Below are 19,478 nucleotides of genomic sequence, written 5' to 3'. Positions count from 1 at the left end.
GTAGCACCTGCTAGAGGTGCTTAGGGAACAAGTTCTGGGGCTTACTTGTCTGGTAGGCTTTGGGGCGATGGGGTGGTCTGAGAGTCCCACTGAATGTCCACTCAGGAAATGTAGGTGGCTTTCTGGGGTAGGGAAGGGGCAGCGTTATGGTTGGTGAGATCCTCGAGCCCCTCACTATGTTTGGGCCTCCTTCTGACATCATAGCTTTGCATGGGACCTCCTCATAAAATGGCAGCTCAAGTCTTCCTCCTTCTCTCCCAGGGCTTGGATTTTGAGGCCAAAAACCAGCACACTCTGCATGTTGAAGTGACCAATGAGGCTCACTTTGTAGTGAAGCTCCCAACCTCCACGGCCACCATAGTGGTCCATGTGGAGGATGTGAATGAGGCACCTGTGTTTGTCCCACCCTCCAAAGTCGTCGAGGTCCAGGAGGACATCTCTGTTGGGGAGCCTGTCTGCACCTACACTGCGCAGGACCCTGACAGGGGAAGTCAGAAGATCAGGTATGCAAGAGCTGGGCTCAGATTTATCCAGATGCACTGGGACTTTTGGACGGGTGGTTCATTATGGTCAGTATATTGTCATAAAAATTGTTAAATATATTGAACATCCCTCCTTCCTCCCTTTGCTACCCTCCCCCAGGCTAAAGACTCTGGCCAGGGGTCCAAGGGTCTTTCTCACATATTCTTACTTGTCCCCCACCTGCTGCTCAGGTTTCCATTTAGGGGTAAAATGCATTTTCCACATGATCCTGCTTAGGAGCCTTGCATTCCAAGGCGCCATCTGCTAGTTGGCATGAGGAAGCTTTTGAATGACAATACCAGAATTCTAAGTATTCTGGGTGTGACTCTCCTCAACTTTACCACTCTAGCTACCGTATCCTGAGAGACCCAGCAGAGTGGCTGGCAATGGACCCAGACAGTGGGCAGGTCACTGCTGCAGGAGTCTTGGATCGTGAGGATGAACAGTTTGTGAGGAACAACATCTACGAAGTCATGGTCTTGGCCATGGATGATGGTGAGAGCTTCCTCCCAGCCTGTCCTCTTGGGCACCTTTGGTTCCCAGGTCACATACCACAGCATGTCCCCTCAACTGGCAGAGTGTGTCTATGTATGGAAGGGGGTGTTAGCAGTCCCATCTGGAAGGTTTGAAGAGTCTTTCAGAGGAGTCTTTTAAAAACCAGTCCTAGCCTTGGCCAGTTTGGCTCAGCAGTTGGAGCATCGGCCCGTGGACCAAAGAATCTCAGGGTCGATTCTGGTCAAGGGCACGTACCTCAGTTGCGGTTCAGTCCATGGCCCTGGTTGGGGTTGTGTGGGAGGCAACTAGTCAATGTGTCTCTCTCATCTCTCCCCCCCCCCCACTATATTTGAAGATAAATGGAAAAATACCCTCGGTTGAGAATTTTAAAAAAAGAAACTGGTCCTAAGGTGGCTGGCCATGGTTCTGATTTTCCTAAAACCTGAGTTAGGAGATGTCCTGAAGACTCCTTTCAGACTAAGTTTGTGGTTCACTGAGCCCTGAATTAGTCTGTCAATTTCCCCTTGATTAATTAAAAGGGGCTGTCTGGAAGTGCCGGGCTTGATTAGTGATGTCACACTATGGTGGGAGGGGGTTATGATGTGATTGCCATCTTTGTCTGACACAACGAGTGAATCAAGGCAAGTGAGAGGTGACCACAGGGCTATGAAGGAAGCTGCCTTGAAGCTGAACAGCAAACATTGCATTAACCCTGAGGTGGCCAGTAGGTTTTGCTTTGTGATAGACTGGTAGTGGCTATCTGGATGAAGCGGCTGCAAGTCTATGCTCTGATCAGTTAGTACTGTCTGCTGTGGACACGAAATGAGAATTCTGGCATGATTGCTTTGTATTTGCCATCACTGGTTTGATCTATAGTGAAGCTAGTGTACGGAAAGTCTTGAGAGGTTTTATCTGGGCAGTAATAGGACCCTCGCTGAGGCTGACTGGGTAGGTCATAGGGGGAGCTTAACATTGATTCATCAACCCAACCAAGGTCAGATGCTGAAAAAGGATCATATGTGTAATTATAAACAGGGAGCCCTCCCACCACTGGCACGGGGACCCTCCTGCTAACGCTTATGGATGTCAACGACCATGGCCCTATCCCTGAGCCCCGTCAGATCACCATCTGCAACCAAAGCCCTGTGCCCCAAGTGCTGAACATCACAGACAAGGACCTGTCCCCCCACACCTCCCCTTTCCAGGCTCAGCTCACACACGACTCGGACATCTACTGGACAGCAGAGGTCAATGAGAAAGGTAACTGGGTGGCGGTGGCAGGTGGGTGCCAGCTCTGCTGGGTGGGTGTTTGTCTTGGACTAGGACCCTGCACACATGCCCACTCAGCATCTGTGGGTCACAGAGGTAATGGTCTCCTCAAGAACATGAATCACATGATCATTATTAATCTAGTGTAAGCCTTTGGAATTCCACAGGAGCCCTTAAAGACCATACTAGTCCAACTGCCTTCTTGTACAGATGGAAAAACAATCAGGGTTGGGGGTGGGGTATGACCATCTCCGCATCACGTAATGAGTTAGGACCCCAACTCTGTGATAATAGCTACATGCACTCAGCATGCTTACTTTGTGCTAGACCCACTTCAGATGCTTTAAGTGGATTAGACTTTTTAATCCTCACAATAATCCTGTGAAGAAGGAACTATTATCACCTACATACTTGTGCACCCCCATTTTACAGATGAGGAGACCAAGTCTTACAGAAATTTAAATATCTTGCCAGAGGTTCTGTGCACCAGCACTTGAATCCAGGCAGTCTGGTTTACCATAATGTTTTGCTGCCTCCCATTCATTGAACCCTGGTGATATGCAAGATGCTTTTTTATTTCTTATTTAATATGTCTACCTCCTCTATGGTCAGTATTTTTTATCCCTATTTACAGATGAGAGTAAGGCTCAGAGAATTTAAACTTAAATAGCATGCCCAAGAGCACAGAGCGGGTAAGCAGTAGAGGTTGAAGCCAGAGCCCCTGCCCCCGCTCGCCCACCACACGCACACACACATTTCATCTGCCTCTGTCCTTTCTCTTTCTGATACCCCTGCAGCCTCTTAGCTTTCAATAGTTTTTGTCGCAGGCCTAGAGAGGGATTTTTCAAATAGGTGAGGACCCAGGGTGCATGAGAAAAGTAGATCCAACACAAGTGCCAATAAGGTCTCTGGAGAAACATTGCATCCCTTTCCTTTCAAATGTCGTCTTCTTCCTCTTGGGGCTAAAGTCCCCCAGAAGGGAAATGGGGAACCAGTACATTCAGCTTCTGCCCCAAAGAAACCAAATACCTTGTGTCCATTACTGCTGCTAAGCCCAACGCAGAAAGAACTTCCCAACCTGCCTCAGACACCCACACTGGCTCATTTTTGTGATTCCTGTGATTTGGGTATAAATACCCAGCACCTTTCCTATGGGGAGTCCAAATTGGTCTTCTGTCACCCCCTTGTGGCCTAGAAGTCATTTTGTCCTCCCTGACTGTGTTGTTTAGAGAGTGTGGACTCTGGAGCCAGAACATCTTGGTCCAAGGCCTGACTTCCCTCATTTACCAGCTTTGTGATTGTGGGAAAGTTACTGAGCCTCACTGTTCCTCAATTTTCCTGTCTGTCAAATGGTGCCAATAACTGTACCTGCTTCTACAGTTACTATGATGATTAAGTGAGTAACTACATGAAAAGCATCTGGTCTGGTACGTCCGTGCTCTGTAGATGCAAGCAGCCATTCTCACCACTGCGATTTCCCAACAAATCAGCTCTGGTTCTGTCAGGTGTGAGCATTATGGCCAAAGTCCAGTGGTATTGGCACCTGATAATAGTATTGATACCTGGTTCTTGGTTTTAATTTCGTTTTTTGACCTGATCTTGTCCCCATTGTCAAGGGAATTAATTCAAACTCTACCCAGTATGACCTCCAGCTGGTTACTTGACCTCTCTAAGCTTCAATTTTCGCATTTTAAAATGGGGATGATAGCACCTGTCTCTGAGTTGTGGTGAAGATTGGAGTAGGGCTTGTACATAGTAAGTGTCAATGTAGTCACCACTGCCACCAGCATCATAACCACCAACACCAACTGAGAAGTCGGCCCTCCAATTTCTAGGAACAGGATGGTGACAGGAATATTTTAGTGAAATATCCCACATTGGCCTCTCTACATGGTAGACCAAATATTCAGCCTGCAGAACTCCGCCTGCCTGCCATTGCTGAATGGGATCAGGATGAAGTCTCCCTTCTGGCCTTTTTCACTAAGAGGGGCTCAGTGAGTGTGCAAAGCCTTTGAACTGAAAATGGCCTGAAGTCAGTGCTGAAATAGGCAGGTGAGCTAGAAATGTGGGGTTGTTTTTTATTCCCCCAATGATTGAGGGACACTACTAGCATTTAGTAGTAAGGATCGGTAATGTTTGGAAAAGTCATGCATGATGAAAAATAGTTTCATCCAAGTTTCAATAGCTCCCTTGCTGAGAAACTCGCATCTAAGGTGAAGGTCCTTCTTCAGAGAGGCCCCTGACCCTCTATTTCTCGCCTGCAAACATAGCCCTTCTCCCCATTCTGGGATTGCCCCACAGTCTCCCCACAATAATGCCTGTTGTGCAGGCTGCACTGAACCCAGCTTCTGCCTGTAATTAGCCTGCCACCCCTCCTGGGATTTTGAAGGCCAGTTGGCTCAGTGTCCATTGCAGCCTATTTCTAGCATCCCTGACTTGTGTGCAGTCACTAATGCAGTCATCACACAGGTTAGCATCCTCTCTGATCTGCTTAACAACATTTATATCATCAAGTCATGTGCATTTGAATTTATTAATAATTGATGTTCACTCAGAAATCATCAGTGTTTGGGATATTGAAATGCTATCATACAGTTGAGGTATAAACATATGTACCATTGCAAGAGCAAAATGCTGCAATAATCAAAGGTAGTGAACTTTCAGATAGGAAAACAGGTGGCCAGTTAACATGACTATTAAAATATCAGGTTAGTCCTGGCCAGATGGTTCAGTTGCTTGGAGCATTATCCCATACACCAAAAGGTTGCAAGTTCGATCCCTGGTCAGGGTGTGTATGTGAGGCAACAAATTGATACTTTCCTCTCTCACATAGATGTTTCTTTCTCTCTAAAAATCCATTTTTTAAAAACCACATATCCTTGGGTGGTGATTTAAAAATATATTAAATAAATAAATAAAATATTAGGTTAGCTATCTCAGGAAGAACAATATTGTTTTTGAGACAAAGAATAGTCTAGCAGCTAATGGTGCTGAGAAATTATTGGCTCTGTATGACAAGACTATTAAAAAGCTTTATATTTTAAAAAATACTGTGATTATTGTTTGTATTTTTAATAAGTTTATTTTTCTGCCCCAATAATCCTTACCATGAGGGCAAATTTGGCTTTGGCCAAATATAAATTTTTAACACTTGGTATAAGTGTATTTTTGGGATATTTTTCTGTCACCCAGATATAGAGGCTGTCACCTCAAACTTCCATCATAATATACTCTGTTCCCATCATTTATGGTTTCCCAAGGTGAGTAAATGATCTATCCACTCCAGGAGACACAGTGGCCTTGTCACTGAAGAAATTCCTGAAGGAAGACACATACAATGTACACCTGTCTCTGTCCGACCGTGGCAACAAGAAACAGCTGGCAGTGATCAGGGCCACCGTGTGCGACTGCCATGGCCACGTGAAGACCTGCCCCGAACGCTGGAAGGGGGCTTTCCTCCTTCCCATCCTGGGGGCCTTCCTGGCACTGCTGTGTGAGTACCTGCACCCTTCCCCTTCTAAGGATGGGATAGTGAAAATACCTGATTCTACCCCGAACTTCTGGAACTGAGGGGCCACCCGCATTGCCCTCTTTTCCTTAAACTTGTAATTCCAGGAGTGCCATTCAGTCAATAGATATTTATGGAGTTTCTGGAATGTGCCAGGCTTTGGGGATACTGTGGTGAACAAACAGACTTCCTGCCATTATACTGTCTAGAGGCTAGAGCAGTGGTTCTGAAAGTGGTCTCTAGACCAACAGCATTAGCATTACCAGGAATTTGTTAGAAAGGCCATTTATCAGCCTCCACTCCAGACCTACTGATCCAGACAGTAATCTGGATTTTAACAGTGCTCCAGAGGGTCCTGATGAATGTTAGAGTTTGAGAACCATTGGGCTCGCAGGCAGGGCTGTTTAGTTAAAAAGTAATTTCTTGCCCTGGCCAGTTTGGCTCAGCGGTTAGAGCGTCGGCCTGTGGTCCAGAGAGACCCGGGTTCGGTTCTCGCTAAGGGCACGTACCTCGGTTGCAGTTTGTCCCCGGCCCTGGTTGGGTTGTGCGGGTGGCAGCCACTCGATGTGTCCCTTTCACGTCGATGTTTCTCTCTCTCTCTCTCTTCCTCTCTCTTCCTCCCTCTCTATCTGAACAAGGAGTAAAAAAAAAAGTAATTTCTTTGTTCTAAAGGTACAACTCATCACATTTGCCTTTTTCACTCTTTAAATGAGTCCTTACACAGAAAACATTTTATCAGATATGACCATGACATGAGCAAGCTTTAATGAACCAGTGTACTGTGCACCACGCACTGCTTTGGCTCTGGGGTGCAGCATGCAATAGAGCAGACCAATCCCTGCCCTCGGGGAGCTTACTTTCTAGTGCAGGGAGTGAACAACAAGTATTCTGGCAGAGAAATAGGTGTTGCTATCGAGAAAAGAAAAGGAGCCTGGCTGTTGTGGCTTAGTGATTGAGTGCCAACGCATGTGCCAAGAGGTTACCAGTTTGATTCCTGGTCAGGGTTCAGTCCCCAGCAGGGGACATGCAGGAGGCAGCCGATTCATTGATGTTTCTATCTCTTTTTCCCTCTCCCTTCCCCTCTCTGTCAAAATCAATAAGAAAAAATATTTTTTGAAAAATGAGGGGGAAGTAGGTCTTCAATTTTAAGTAAGATGGGCAGGAAAGGCCTTGCTGATTTTCAAGCAAAGACCTGAAAGAGGTGAGGAAGCAATTCAGCAAGTATGTAGGGAACAAGTGCAGAGACCTGCGGCAGCTCTGAGCTTGGTGTGTGGAAACAGGATGGCTGGAGCGCAGAGAGCAAGAGGGAAAAGAATAGGAGAGGAGCTCAGAGAGGTGGTAGGCATGGTGGAGCAGTACGTGGGGCCTTGTAGGCTCTTGTAAGGACTCTGGGTGAAATGGGAAGTCACCAAAAAGATTTGGAGCATAGGAGTGATGGAACCTGACTTGAAGTTTGCAGGACTCCTACTGAATAGTACTGGACAGACTGTAGAGGGGCAAGAATGGAGGCAGGGAGACCATTTAGGAGCTATTGCCATAATCTAAGGGTGAAGTGGTGGTTGGTGGCTCAGACCAGGATGGCAGTTGAGGTGGGGATATTTCAAGGCAGAATCAATTCATCCACTTCACTTGATATGTGGTATGAGGAAAAGAGCCACTGATGAGTCTAAGCCCTGAATAAGTAGACACGGGAGTTTTCATTGACCAGTCTGGGAAGAACTATTGGGGGAGATTTGCCAGTCTAATCCACATTAAGATATCACTAGGCAGTTAGACACATAAGCTTTGGGTATAGGTGAGAAATCTAGTTCGCCTCCTGTCTTTCCCCAGACCCAGTGGGGAGGAAAAGAGGAGGAGGGATCACTGTCTATCCCACATGAGGTATGCATCCTGAGAATGCATTGACTCCCAAAGAAGGGTAGGTCTGTTTCATCTGGCTAGAGAGAGACAGTGGTTCCATCAGCAGCCGCTGTACAGAAAAAGGACCAAGGGGTACGCTTTTCCTATGGGATTAACTGGGGGTGGTCATGGCCATTAGGGGGAGCAGCCAGGCATCAGTTGGCCAGTCCCCCTATGTCTACACCATATGACCAAAAGCTAGTCCTTCGCTCAAATTTCCAACATAGCACTTGCACCTAAGTTCTGATTACTGTACCATATCAAAGTTGTGGTTGATTGGTTTGTTTGTTTATTTTTTATCCTCACCTGAGGATATTTTTCCACTGATTTTTTTTTTTTTTTAGTATCTTTTTTTTTTTTTTTTTTTTGGTATGTGCCCCTAGCGGGAACCGAACCCAAGACTCTCTGGTCTGTAGGCTGATGCTCCAACCGCTGAGCCAAACCAACCAGGGCTCCAGTGATTTTTAGATAGCATGTAAGGGAGGGAAGGAGGTGCAGAGAGAGAGAAATATCAATGTGAGAGAGACATTGATTTGTTGCCTCCCACATCACCCTGACTGAAGCCAGGGATTGAATCTACAACCCAGGTATGTGCCCTTGACCGGAATCAAATCCTCGACCCCTTGGTTCGTGGGCTGATGCTCTAACTGCTGAGCCAAACTGACGAGGGCAAAATTGTTTTTGGTTTTGTTTTTGATTTTTTTATTGATTCGAGAGAGAGAGGGGAAAGGAAAAGGAGAGAGAGAAACATTGATCGGTTGCCTCCCATATGCACCCTGACTTTTCAGTGTATGGAACAACACTCCAACCAACTGAGCCACCCAGACGGGGCTCCAAGTTATTTTGCTTTTAACTTAAAGCCTGGCTACTTTAGGGGACTCCTGGGACTGAAAAAGAAATCTTGTTAAGCCCTGACCAGTTTGGCTCAGCAGTTAGAGCATCAGCCCGCAAATCCAAGAGTCTGGGGTTCAATTCCTGGTCAAGGGCAGGTGCCTGAGTTGTAGGTTCTATCCCCTGCCCCGGTCGGGGTCATGCAGGAGGCAACCAATTGATGTGTCTCTCTCACATCGATGTTTCTCTGTTTTTCTATCTCTCTCTGTCTCTTCCTTCCTCCCTTCCATTCTATCTAAAAAAAATCAGTGGAAAAATATCCTCAGGTGAGGATTAACAAAAAAAGAAAGAATCTTGTTGAAAAGTAACATCAGCTGGAAGAGTCCCATCTCTGCAAAGGAGAATTTCCCTAAGACCAGTACCATCAATAAGGAAAGACTGACAATAAATGATACAGAATTATAGGTGTGGATGAAGTCACAATGCTGCCAGGAGGAGGTGACCGTAAGCTGAGAAGGGTGAGAGCCATGCATATTCATAGAGGATGTGACAGGCAGGGAAAGAGCCCAAAGGAAGGTTCTGAAGTGGGAACCTACTGGGTATCTTTAAGGAGCGCTGAAGAGGCCAATGTGACTAGACCTGGGCAGGGGATGGGGGCAATGGCGATAGGCCAGAGCCAAATCCTGTACACCTTGGTGAATTACAGGTTCTCGGAGGTGCGATGGACTGACTGGAGTGTTTAGGTCTGGCTATTGAGTGGAGGGATCTAAAACTCGATGGGGTTCTGAGGGCTTTAGAGGTCCTCGCCAGCTGTGTGGTTGTGGGGGGTGAATAGTCATACTCCCCAACCCTTTCAGTCCTCCTGCTGGTGCTCCTCTTGCTGGTGAGGAAGAAGCGGAAGGTCAAGGAACCCCTTCTGCTCCCGGAAGACGACACCCGTGACAACGTCTTCTACTATGGCGAAGAGGGGGGCGGCGAGGAGGACCAGGTAGGGCATTGGGAGGTCTGGAGTTTGGGAAGTGGATGTCCTCAGGGACACTGGCAGGGATGGTTGGGTCAACCAGCTAACCATGTTACTTAGCTATGTTGACCAGACCCTGGCCTAAAGCATCAGTCTTTATGCATTATTGGCACCAACTCTCCTCTTCATAGAGGGTGTCTGGTCCATTGCTGTAGTCTCTTTGGCCCCAGACAAGGTGACCTTCAGCCTGCACTTAATTTGGGAGAGGGGATATGGAGACTGGGGCTTTCAGAAATCACTGACATTTCTATCTTCTGAGACCTACCCATGAACCAGAACATCCAAATGTTAGCAAACTGGTGTGAAATGTAAATGGTGGAGGAGCGGAGATCCTTCTCAATCTCATGCTCTTCCTTCTTGAAGGACTATGACATCACCCAGCTCCACCGGGGTCTCGATGCCCGGCCCAAGGTTGTTCTCCGAAATGATGTGGTGCCACCCTTTATCCCAACATCTATGTACCGTCCACGACCAGCCAACCCAGATGAAATCGGCAACTTTATCACCGAGGTGAGGCATGGGGGCCAGCCTAGGGCAGCCCTGTCCTTAAGCTCCAACAGTACAGGCCAAAGAGTATGGGCTCTTGGTTCAAATCCTGACTTCACCACCAACCAGCTGTGTGACCTCTGGCACAGCTGAGTAACTTCTATTTCCTGCTTTATGAAACCCTAACTTGCAGAGTGGTAAAGAATAGATTAGGAATAATTTATTCATTGATTCAACAAATACAGGGTTGGCCACAAGTTGGTTTAAAGTTGGGAGTATTCAAAACACAGAGTTTATTCTTATTATTTATTAAATATTGTATTATCTTTCATATGAGCAACTGTAAACCTACTTTTGCCTCACCCTGTATAGTGGTGGTTAGGGAAAAACGCTGGAGTCAGAGAACCTGGGTTTAGATTTTTAAAGATGCCAGGTGATTCCGGTGTGGAGTCAAGTTTGGGAGCAGGTTACAGATTGCTGTAAGGATTGGATGAGTCAGCACCTGGAGCAGTGCTAGCACCATGGTTCCCAGGCTACTGCACAGTGCAGCCTTCGAGGGAACTTCAAAAACTGATGCCTCGGACTCACTCCACTCCACCCCGAGATTGGGATTTAGTTGACCTGGATTTGGCCTGGGCTTTGGAATGTTTTAAAGACTCCCAGGTAGCCCTGGTTTGGCTTAGCGGTTAGAATGTCAGCCTGCGGTCCAGAGGGACCCAGGTTCGGTTCCCTCTAAGGGCACATATCTCAGTTGCAGTTTGTCCCCGGCCCTGGTTGGTCGTGCGGGTGGCAGCCACTCAGTGTGTCCCTTTCACACCGATGTTTCTCTCTCCCTCCCACTCTATCTGAACAAAAAATGGAAAAAATGTCCTCGGGTGAGGATAAAAAAATAAAATAAAGTAAAGACTCCCAGGTAATTTAGGTTTGGGAACCACTAACTTGGCACCTAGCATTTGTTAGGTAATGCTAGCTATTGTTGCTAATAGCTGTGTGCCTCCATTGTTCTTAACTCTGGTCACACATTTGAGGAATTTTGAAAAATATCAATGCCTTAGACCCTGGTATCTATTTCCTTAGGTTCTGATATGTTTAGCTTCCTAAGGAAATCAAATATAGCCAAGGTTGTAAGAACCACTGAACTAGGTACATAGGAAATAGATGATAGAGCCTGGCACCTCACGAGCACTCAGTAAATGGAGTTTTTTTAATAGTAAGGGTGGGTGGGTGGGTGGGTGGATGGATGGATGGATGGATGGGTGGATGGATGGATTGGGAGTTCGAGGAAGCAGCAGTTGGCAAAAGGCTCAGTGGGAAGTCAGGATGCCTCACCTTGGCTTGACCCTTTCTGGCTCAGTCTTCTGCAAAAGAGGAAACTAAACTTTTTGCCTTCTAGAAGTAGCCTGAGCATACTTGAGAGTGCTGTGCAAAAACAGAAGCATCTGGGGAAAGATGCCTGGGGTGGCAGGTTTGAGAAGACACCTGGGAGCTAAATATCTGGAGCTTTTCCCTCCAGTTAGAGGAAGTCAGTTTCTAGAATGTCTCTTTGTTGGACAGTTTGCAAATACTGTCTCATTTAATCCCTATGTTAACTCTGCAAGGTAGGAATCCTATTGTTTCCCTCATTTTACAAATGAGTAATAATGTTCCACTATTATGCCAGGTACTGTTCTAATAAGCACTTTACATATATTCATTTATTCCTCTAAAACTATATGAAGTCTCCCTATTTCAGAGACAAGAAAAGAGCAGCGTAGAGTGGTTAAGGGATTTGCCCAACGCCACATAGTAGTCTGTGAAATCTGAGTTCTGACTTAAGCCATCTGATTTCAGAATCCCTACCCTTCACCACTGGCCTGTCTCACTGAGCACTTGCTGTATGCCGGGCCCTGTACTGAGAACTTATATGCATTATTTCATTTCAACCTTCAAAACCTTAAGGGAGGGGAGAAGTGGCTTCCCAAGTGAGGGAGGCAGGCTCAGCCAGGTGAGTTCTGACAGCTGCCAAGTGTGTGATCATCTAGCTCCTAACCACGTGCTCTCTGTCACTATAGAACCTGAAGGCAGCTAACACGGACCCCACCGCTCCGCCCTATGACTCCCTGTTGGTGTTCGACTATGAGGGCAGCAGCTCTGAGGCCCCCTCTTTGAGCTCCCTCACCTCCTCGGCCTCTGACCAGGACCACGACTATGACTATCTGAATGAATGGGGCAGCCGCTTCAAGAAGCTGGCCGACATGTATGGGGGTGGCCAGGATGACTAGGGCTCTGGGACAGCAGGGCCAGGGACAAAACATCAGGCCGCAACTGCATCTTTAAAGGGTCTCAGTCCCCCCTCAGCAAAGGACTTTAGAGCTGTTGAGAAGTGGCCTTAGCAACTTGGAGGGAAGAGACCTCAAGTCTGACTTTGGAGGTGTTGGTTTCTAAGCCCAAACATGGGCAGTTTTACTTCAGCACTGAAAATCTCCGCCTAGGGCTGGGGTGCCTCTGAAGCTGAGTTTACAGGAGTCTCTTCCCTGCCATGAAATGCTCAGCCCTGTGTCTGGGGCCTGGACCGACTCTGACTCCCCACAATCCCGTTCTCTCTGGACCAGACCTTTCTCCTGGTCCTCTCTCTGGACCAGAGGCCTCTTTGTACAACCTGGATTTTATTTTTAATGCTATTTTCAAAATGTTAGAGGCGGGTCCTCAACCGTCCCCTGGAGCCCTCCAGAAGCCCAAGCCAGAGCTGCTCAGCTCAGGGGCCTCATGCATTTCTCTGATCTCCAGGCCTCAGGGCCTCCTATTTGAGTGGATGACTGCATTTTTATACTAAGCGCGTCTAGGTTGTCTTTTATTTTTATCTCCCCTACGGAATGCTGTAGACGAGTGATGACAATCGTGTAAATGTAAGAACTTTTTATTAAAGGAACTTTCCCAGAGGTGTCAGGGGAGTGAACTCTTTTTTAAGTAGTTTTATTGATTTATAATTCACATACCATACCATTCACCCATTTAAGTGGAAAATTCAGTGGTTTTCAGAGTTCTGTGAGGGGAATGAGCACTTTTAACCCTCCAGCTTAGCAAGGCAGAGGAAACTCAGGGTTCCTTTACAGTCCGGGGGGGGGGGGCGAACCCACTCTCTTCCCTGCAGATTCAGAGTTTCTCATCTGTGTGAGAGAACCAATTAACCTCCTTACCCCTGAGCTGAGCCCTACCAGAGCTGCTGGCAACACCTGTTCTCAGACGGTGACAGCGCTCTCGTGTGGTGTGTGTACTGGGTGATTTCCTCCCCTGTGCTGCAGGCTCTGTGTTGAAAGGCAGGGGTTGGGGAGGGTCTGGCTGTGCTACTTCCTAGCAAGTCGCTTAACCTCTACCTGCCTCAGATTTTTCATGCATAAAATGAGGTGCTCTTATGGAGATCAAGTGAATTAATATCTGGCACATGGTAAGTGCTAGTTGTATACATTGGTAACGGCTACCATTTAGTCCTTTTTAGGCCCGGACAGCACCTAACTTCAATTATTTCCTTTAAACAAATCCTCACAATCACCCTCTGAGGGGCTTTTCCTCCTATAAAGAATGGTCTCATTGTATTTTTTTTTTTTAATGACACCTGATCATCATCAAAATCAAGCCAGACAGAAAGAACTCACCTAGCATGTCAGTGAAGTTGGAACATTTCTGACAACACCCAGGCACAGATGCAATAATGAGGCTGAAGAGGCAGCGGGGAGAGAACAGTTCATGTGTGCCTTTGTTAAACAAAGTTTAAACTTTCCTTCACAATGAACCAAAAGGAAAGAATCTGAAGTGAAGCTGAAAAGATGGCTGAAGTTGAAATAAATGTTCCCTTCTGCAAGAGGGACCCATTCTGTAAAGCACTGGCTCCCCCAGTGCAATCCTGGGCCATCAGCATCCACATCACCTATGGAATCAAACTCTGCAGGCAGGAGTTCTAACAAGCCTTCCAGGTAATTCTGATGCACACAAAAAGTTAAGACCAAGGCTCCAAAGGATGAAGCTAAGGGTGTCCGGGAGCCGCAGACCATGGATGGAGAAATCAAAAGGTATGAAACCTCCTCACCAGTCCTTGGTCTGTAGTGCCATAGCCCACAGTCAAGGTTGCCCCCTGTCTCTGGCTCCTGTGGCCTCAGATTCCCCTCCACCAGGGCCTTGCTGCTTTTGCTGATAAGGTTGTGCAGAAGGATTAGGTATCTTAGCCACCAAACACCTGCTGCCCCTTATCTTAAACTCCTCTCCGAGAAGCCTGAATAAAGTCTGAAACCCTATCTTCAGTGGAGACTAATAATAAAACCAAACAACCACTGTTCAGGCTGGCCTTCCTCTCTTGAGATTTCTGGAGGTGGGTCGAGGAGGAAAAGTGGCTTTTCCTAGCCAAACCTGGTCTCTCTGGATGAATCTAGATTCCCAGGGTGATGGATCCAGTTGCCAGCCTCTGATTTGGAAGGACTGAGCCTGGGCTGTATGATAGGGATGGGTGTGATGTCACTCACTCTGGGCCTGCTTCTTATCTACAAAATGGGATCTTAGGACTTGTCTTTAAGGCCTATAATAAGAAGTCAAAACAAGTAAGTCACCAGTGCTAACCACTCAGAGTGGGTGCCAACTGTAACCAGTGTGACCCTCCATCCCAGTGGGGACCACCTTAATGTTTGATTTTTATATCCTGAATATTTAATCTTTACACTTTGTGGTTCAACAGTTGGGTGTGCATCCTTGCAGTCTTGCTCCCCCCCCCCCCCCCCCCCCCCCCGTGCAGACATAATGCATTTTACATTATCTCTTCTTATAACAGGCCATACAAGGAGGCTGCCTTACTCTCTCCATCACATCAAGTTTGGATGTGTTAGCATTTATTTCATCTCACTACCATCCTTGGACATTGATGATTCTGGTTTTTTGCCTTTAATACTGTTAAACTCCCTGGAGCATTCATGTTTGCAGATGCTTTAAAGCCAGACTTCCAACAACTAGGGAGGGTTGGCGTGGGGGCATGGTCCTGGTTGGGATCAAGGCATCCCCATTCTGAAGGGAGGGTTCAGTCTAGGATGATGGGTTGGTGCTGAAAGGACCTTCCAGGTTCATTCTATTAAGTGACTTCCCTACCCCGCCCCCCCCAGTCCTGCAGACTTTTAAAAGCCAAAGACCTAGAACCCAACTCCAATAAAAAAGATAAAGTGACTTAGTTGGAAGAAGGGGTTGGAGTGCTCAGAGATCCACCTCTTGGCCTCATCCTCCAAATATTACTCCTTAAGAAATATTTCAGGGGCCCCCAAATTCAGAGCATTTTGAAACTGCCCCAGTCTACCCCTGTCATTTTTCAGATGGCAAAAGATAGAGGTTCCAAAAGCAGGCACTCCCCAAGATCCCTTTAGTAGGGCAGAGATGAGCAGGGCCTAGGCCTCATTTCTCACCATGCCTTTTCCTTGTGGCTGACCTGACCATTTTTTTTCCTACCAAAGAGGTTGCAGATAGGATCTATCTCCCTAGGTGGGCTTTGTCCAGGCCCTTGAGGGGCCTGAAGGAGATGGCTCTCAGGATAGCTGAGGCCTTGAATTTCTGGTTTCCTATACTAGGCATGGACCTTCCTTAACCACAAGCCCACCCAGGGACATAGCAAGAGACTCAGGCAGAGAAGTGCTGAGGGGTGGCTGTCAGGAAGGGCGGTCACCCTGAGAAGCCCCTTTGGCAGCCTGCACCCTGTATGTCCAGTTCCAGACTCAATGGAACTCCATGAGGCCAACATCCTTTTGGCTAAAGGCAGAGCCTACCTCCCACTGAAACAATCCACCAAGGAGGTGTGGTTCAGGGCTCAGTTCAAATCCCAGCATTTCTAGGCATGACACCTTAGACACATATGTCACTTTACCTTTCTTTGCCCCACTTTTCTCATCTTAAAAATGGAGGAATAAATTAGTTAATTCTCTACAGTTCTTAGAAGGGTGCCTGGCATACAAGTTCTGTGTAAGTGTTCCTTGGTCTCCACACTCACATGCTAAGCCAGGCACTCCCAGTCTGCAGGAAGGTATTCAGTGGTCAGGGAGGCTGTAGCTTCCCTGAAGGCCCTTCCCCTCATGCCCAGCAGAGGGCATCATTCACCAGAACGACAGACTACCGTGTGGCTGGTGAGCCTCCCACCAGTGCCACCAAGGGAGAAGTCTGCAGTAAGGGAGGGAGCCCCAGGGCAAAACAGTCACAATGGCTACCACGTCCCAAGTACAGAAGTCTGTGCCATGTGCCAGGAAATGCCTTGGACACTTTGGTGGTGACGATGGTGATGGCAGCAGCAGCAGTTAATTATTGGTCAATGACTGGCCATGCCCTTCACATGCCTAGAGTCAGTTACACACACTCTTCCACTCACAACCATCTGGAGAGAGGTTTTTATGGTTCCCTTTTTTTTTTTTTTTTTTTAATGTTTTTATTGATTTTTAGAGAGAGGAAGGGAGGAGAGAGAAATGGAAACATCGATGAGAGAGAACATTGATCAGCTGCTTCCTGCTTGCCCCTTACTGGGGATCAGGCCCACAACACGGGCATGTGCCCTGACTGGGAATCGAACCAGATCCTCTCAGTCCATGGGACGATGCTCAGTCCACTGAGCCACACCAGCCAGGCATTCCAGGGTTATTTTTACTCATTTATTTAACAACTACTTCCTGAGCATGTGTTCAGTATCAGGTTCTGTCCCCAGTGCTAGGCATACAGAAATATATAAGGGGGCTCCAGGCAAATGTGTGTAGGACCAACATACCATATGAGTCAAGGTTGTAAACTGTTAAATAAAAGATATTCAATCTCTCTAGGTGGACAAGTGTGTCTTCACAGCAGTCTGGAAGGCCAGGTCTTAATCTGGATTCTTGGACAACTAAAATACTGGGCCAGAGTGTGGCTGGATGGGCAGAGTTACTCCCTAGCCCAGGAGCAGAGAACAGTCCACTATTTTACCCACCCCAGGTTCCATGCTGCACCTCGGAGTCCTTATTCAGTGGGAGACAGGCCATAAACAAGACAAGTCAGTAACATAATGGTACACTGAAAGGTGAGGCTAAGAAGGAAGGTGAAGCTGGCAAGGAACATAGGAAGTAAGGGGCTGGGGTGGGGGCTCAGTTCTAGTAGTCGGGGAAGGCCTCTCTGAGAATGTGGCATTTAAGCAAAGACGAGGATATTGGGGAGCAAGTGTGCAGGTATGTCTAGGTGAAAGGAACAAGTGCGAACGCCCTGAGGCAGGAGCATGCTTGGTGAGGCTCTGTGGGGTTTAGCAGGAACAACAGTGTGGCTGGAACAAACAGCCAGAGTGCAGGGGGAGATGAGGTCAGATGAGTAAAAGGTGGAGCCCAGTTGCCCAGTCCTGGGCCTCATCCACACTTGGTCTGGAGGCTCAGTTCAGGGCAAGGCCTGAGAAGAGGCCTGACTCAGCAACCTCAGCTCCGTCCTGGAGCTGGAGAAACCTGATTCTTCTCTGCTCCATCCTCAGCCACTGAGGAGGCAGCTGGGGCCTGTCCTGTCTGGGCCTGCAGGCAGCGGCAGCGCAGGCAGGCAGGAGTGGCAAGGTTCTTCTCTCAGGGACACTGACTAAAGGGGGAGCTTGTCAGAAAAGAGCCAAGTTTGTGGGGCAGAGCCCTGGTGAAGAGCGTAGCCCCTGGAGGTTCAGATATGGGTGACTCACCAGCCTGACCCCTATAAGCCTCAATTTCCTCAAGACAGCACCTATTTCAAAGAACTGAAAGGAGGCTGTGGTGAAATCATGTTTGAGAAGCACTCAGAGCTGTGACTGATGAGCAGTTAGGGTTCAATAAGTGGTAACTGCTATTATTATTATTATTATTGCTGTTTCTTGTTACTAGGTTTTCTCCAAGTGAGGGGTTGGCTGGGAGCGGCCCATCCCCTCAGCTGCCTCAGCATTCCTGTGCCCATTGCCCAGCAAGCTGCAGGGTGTGGCGGGCCTGGGAGGAATCTGAGAGGGGAAGGGTGGGTCAGGAATACTCCGTGGGGGGTTCTATCCATTGCTGTCCCCACTGCCTTCCTGTGAACCAGGGCCAGCTGGTGGGACAAGGCAGGACAGTCCCCTGTGTGTCACCCTGGAACCTGACAGCCAAGGCATTCTGGGGAGGTGATTCTAAGTAATTACAGCAATTATCATTACAGCTTCCATGTGCCAGACAACATGTTGAAGTTTCACTCCAAATCAAAATCAAAGTTTTAAAATGTCCCATAAGCCCTGGCCAGTTTGGCTCAGCGGTTAGAGCGTCGGCCTGCGGTCCCGAGAGACCCGGGTTCGGTTCCCGCTAAGGGCACGTACTTCGGTTGCAGTTTGTCCCCGGCCCTGGTTGGTCGTGTGGGTGGCAGCCACTCGATGTGTCCCTTCACGTCGATGTTTCTCTCTCTCTCTCCCTTCCTCTCTCTCCCTCCCACTCTATCTGTACAAAAAATGGAAAAATATCCTCAGGTGAGGATAAAAAAATAAAATAAAATAAAATGTCCCATAAGGCTGTACATGATCTGACACCGTTGCTTCTGGGACCACATCTCCTATTGCTGCTATCTTTTCTTGCTCACACGCTTGTTCTGGCTACATCGGCCTCCTACTCTCAGAATAGTCCATGCTGCCTCCCACCTCAGGGCCTTTGCATTTGCCGTGCCCTCTGCCTGGCATGCCATTCCCCCAGGTACCTCATGGCCCCCCTTACCTCCTCCAGTCATCACCTAAAAGTCAACTTTCAGAGATTCTATCCCTGAATTACCCTCTTTAGAACTACAACTTCGCCCTTACATACCATGCCTTTTTTTCTACAGCATTTATTCCTTCTCACTATACTGTACTATATGTTTTATCAATTTGTCCTATTTAGCGTCTTTCTCCTCCCTCCCCTCACCCCCTTGAGTACAAGCTCCATGAAGGCAATGAGTTTTGTCTCTTTTCATTACTGCTACATTTCCAACCCATAGAATAGTGTCTGGCACGTAGTAGGTATTCAAATATCTGTCAAATAAAGGTGCTTTACAACCCTCCAAGACAGATTTCATAACTTCCTTTTTGAAAATAAGGAAACTGAGCCCAGGAGGCAGGGTAAGTCACCATGGTCATGCTCAGATGCTAAGCAGCAGAGCCAAGGGACTCCAGGGAGGCCATGTGTGATATCTCAAATAACCCTAACAGCTCCAGAAGTGGTTATGATCAATCCAGTTCACAGAGGAGCAAACAGGCTAGAGTGTGGCAGAGGCAGGAGATGAAACTGGTCTGTCTGTTCTGACCAAGCCATTGTTTCCTAGAATGTGGGTTTCATGCCCGTGGTGGGATGGGAGATGATTTTAGGTGATAGAGGAGCAAGGCACTAAAGTATAAAATGATCCTGAATCCACAGAGAGAAAATTATTCTATTTTTAATTTTCTTTTAATCCTGCTTACATCAAGGAGAGAGTACCCCTTCTTTCTGTGCTTAGCAA

The 19,478-nt window shown here is 47.5% G+C and overlaps 1 protein-coding gene across 1 annotated transcript in view; it reads left to right on the top strand.

Annotated features, from left to right (window-relative positions):
• CDH3 (cadherin 3) overlaps positions 1 to 12,870 on the top strand; it is a 56,425-nt gene extending 43,555 nt beyond the window's left edge. Inside the window, exons 10-16 of the mRNA XM_036274277.1 lie at positions 262 to 503; positions 872 to 1,017; positions 2,053 to 2,277; positions 5,573 to 5,779; positions 9,382 to 9,512; positions 9,909 to 10,055; positions 12,083 to 12,870. Coding sequence (XP_036130170.1) covers positions 262 to 503; positions 872 to 1,017; positions 2,053 to 2,277; positions 5,573 to 5,779; positions 9,382 to 9,512; positions 9,909 to 10,055; positions 12,083 to 12,292 — 1,308 coding nt within the window. The 3' untranslated portion in view covers positions 12,293 to 12,870. The remainder of the gene's footprint in view (positions 1 to 261; positions 504 to 871; positions 1,018 to 2,052; positions 2,278 to 5,572; positions 5,780 to 9,381; positions 9,513 to 9,908; positions 10,056 to 12,082) is intronic.
• Positions 12,871 to 19,478: the final 6,608 nt, after the last annotated feature.

The sequence above is a fragment of the Molossus molossus genome, unplaced genomic scaffold (genome assembly GCF_014108415.1).
Source record: "Molossus molossus isolate mMolMol1 unplaced genomic scaffold, mMolMol1.p scaffold_m16_p_21, whole genome shotgun sequence".
Classification (NCBI taxonomy): Eukaryota; Metazoa; Chordata; class Mammalia; order Chiroptera; family Molossidae; genus Molossus; species Molossus molossus.
The sequence above is the reverse complement of the archived record's forward strand: the minus strand, read 5'-3'. Positions and strand labels throughout refer to the sequence as shown.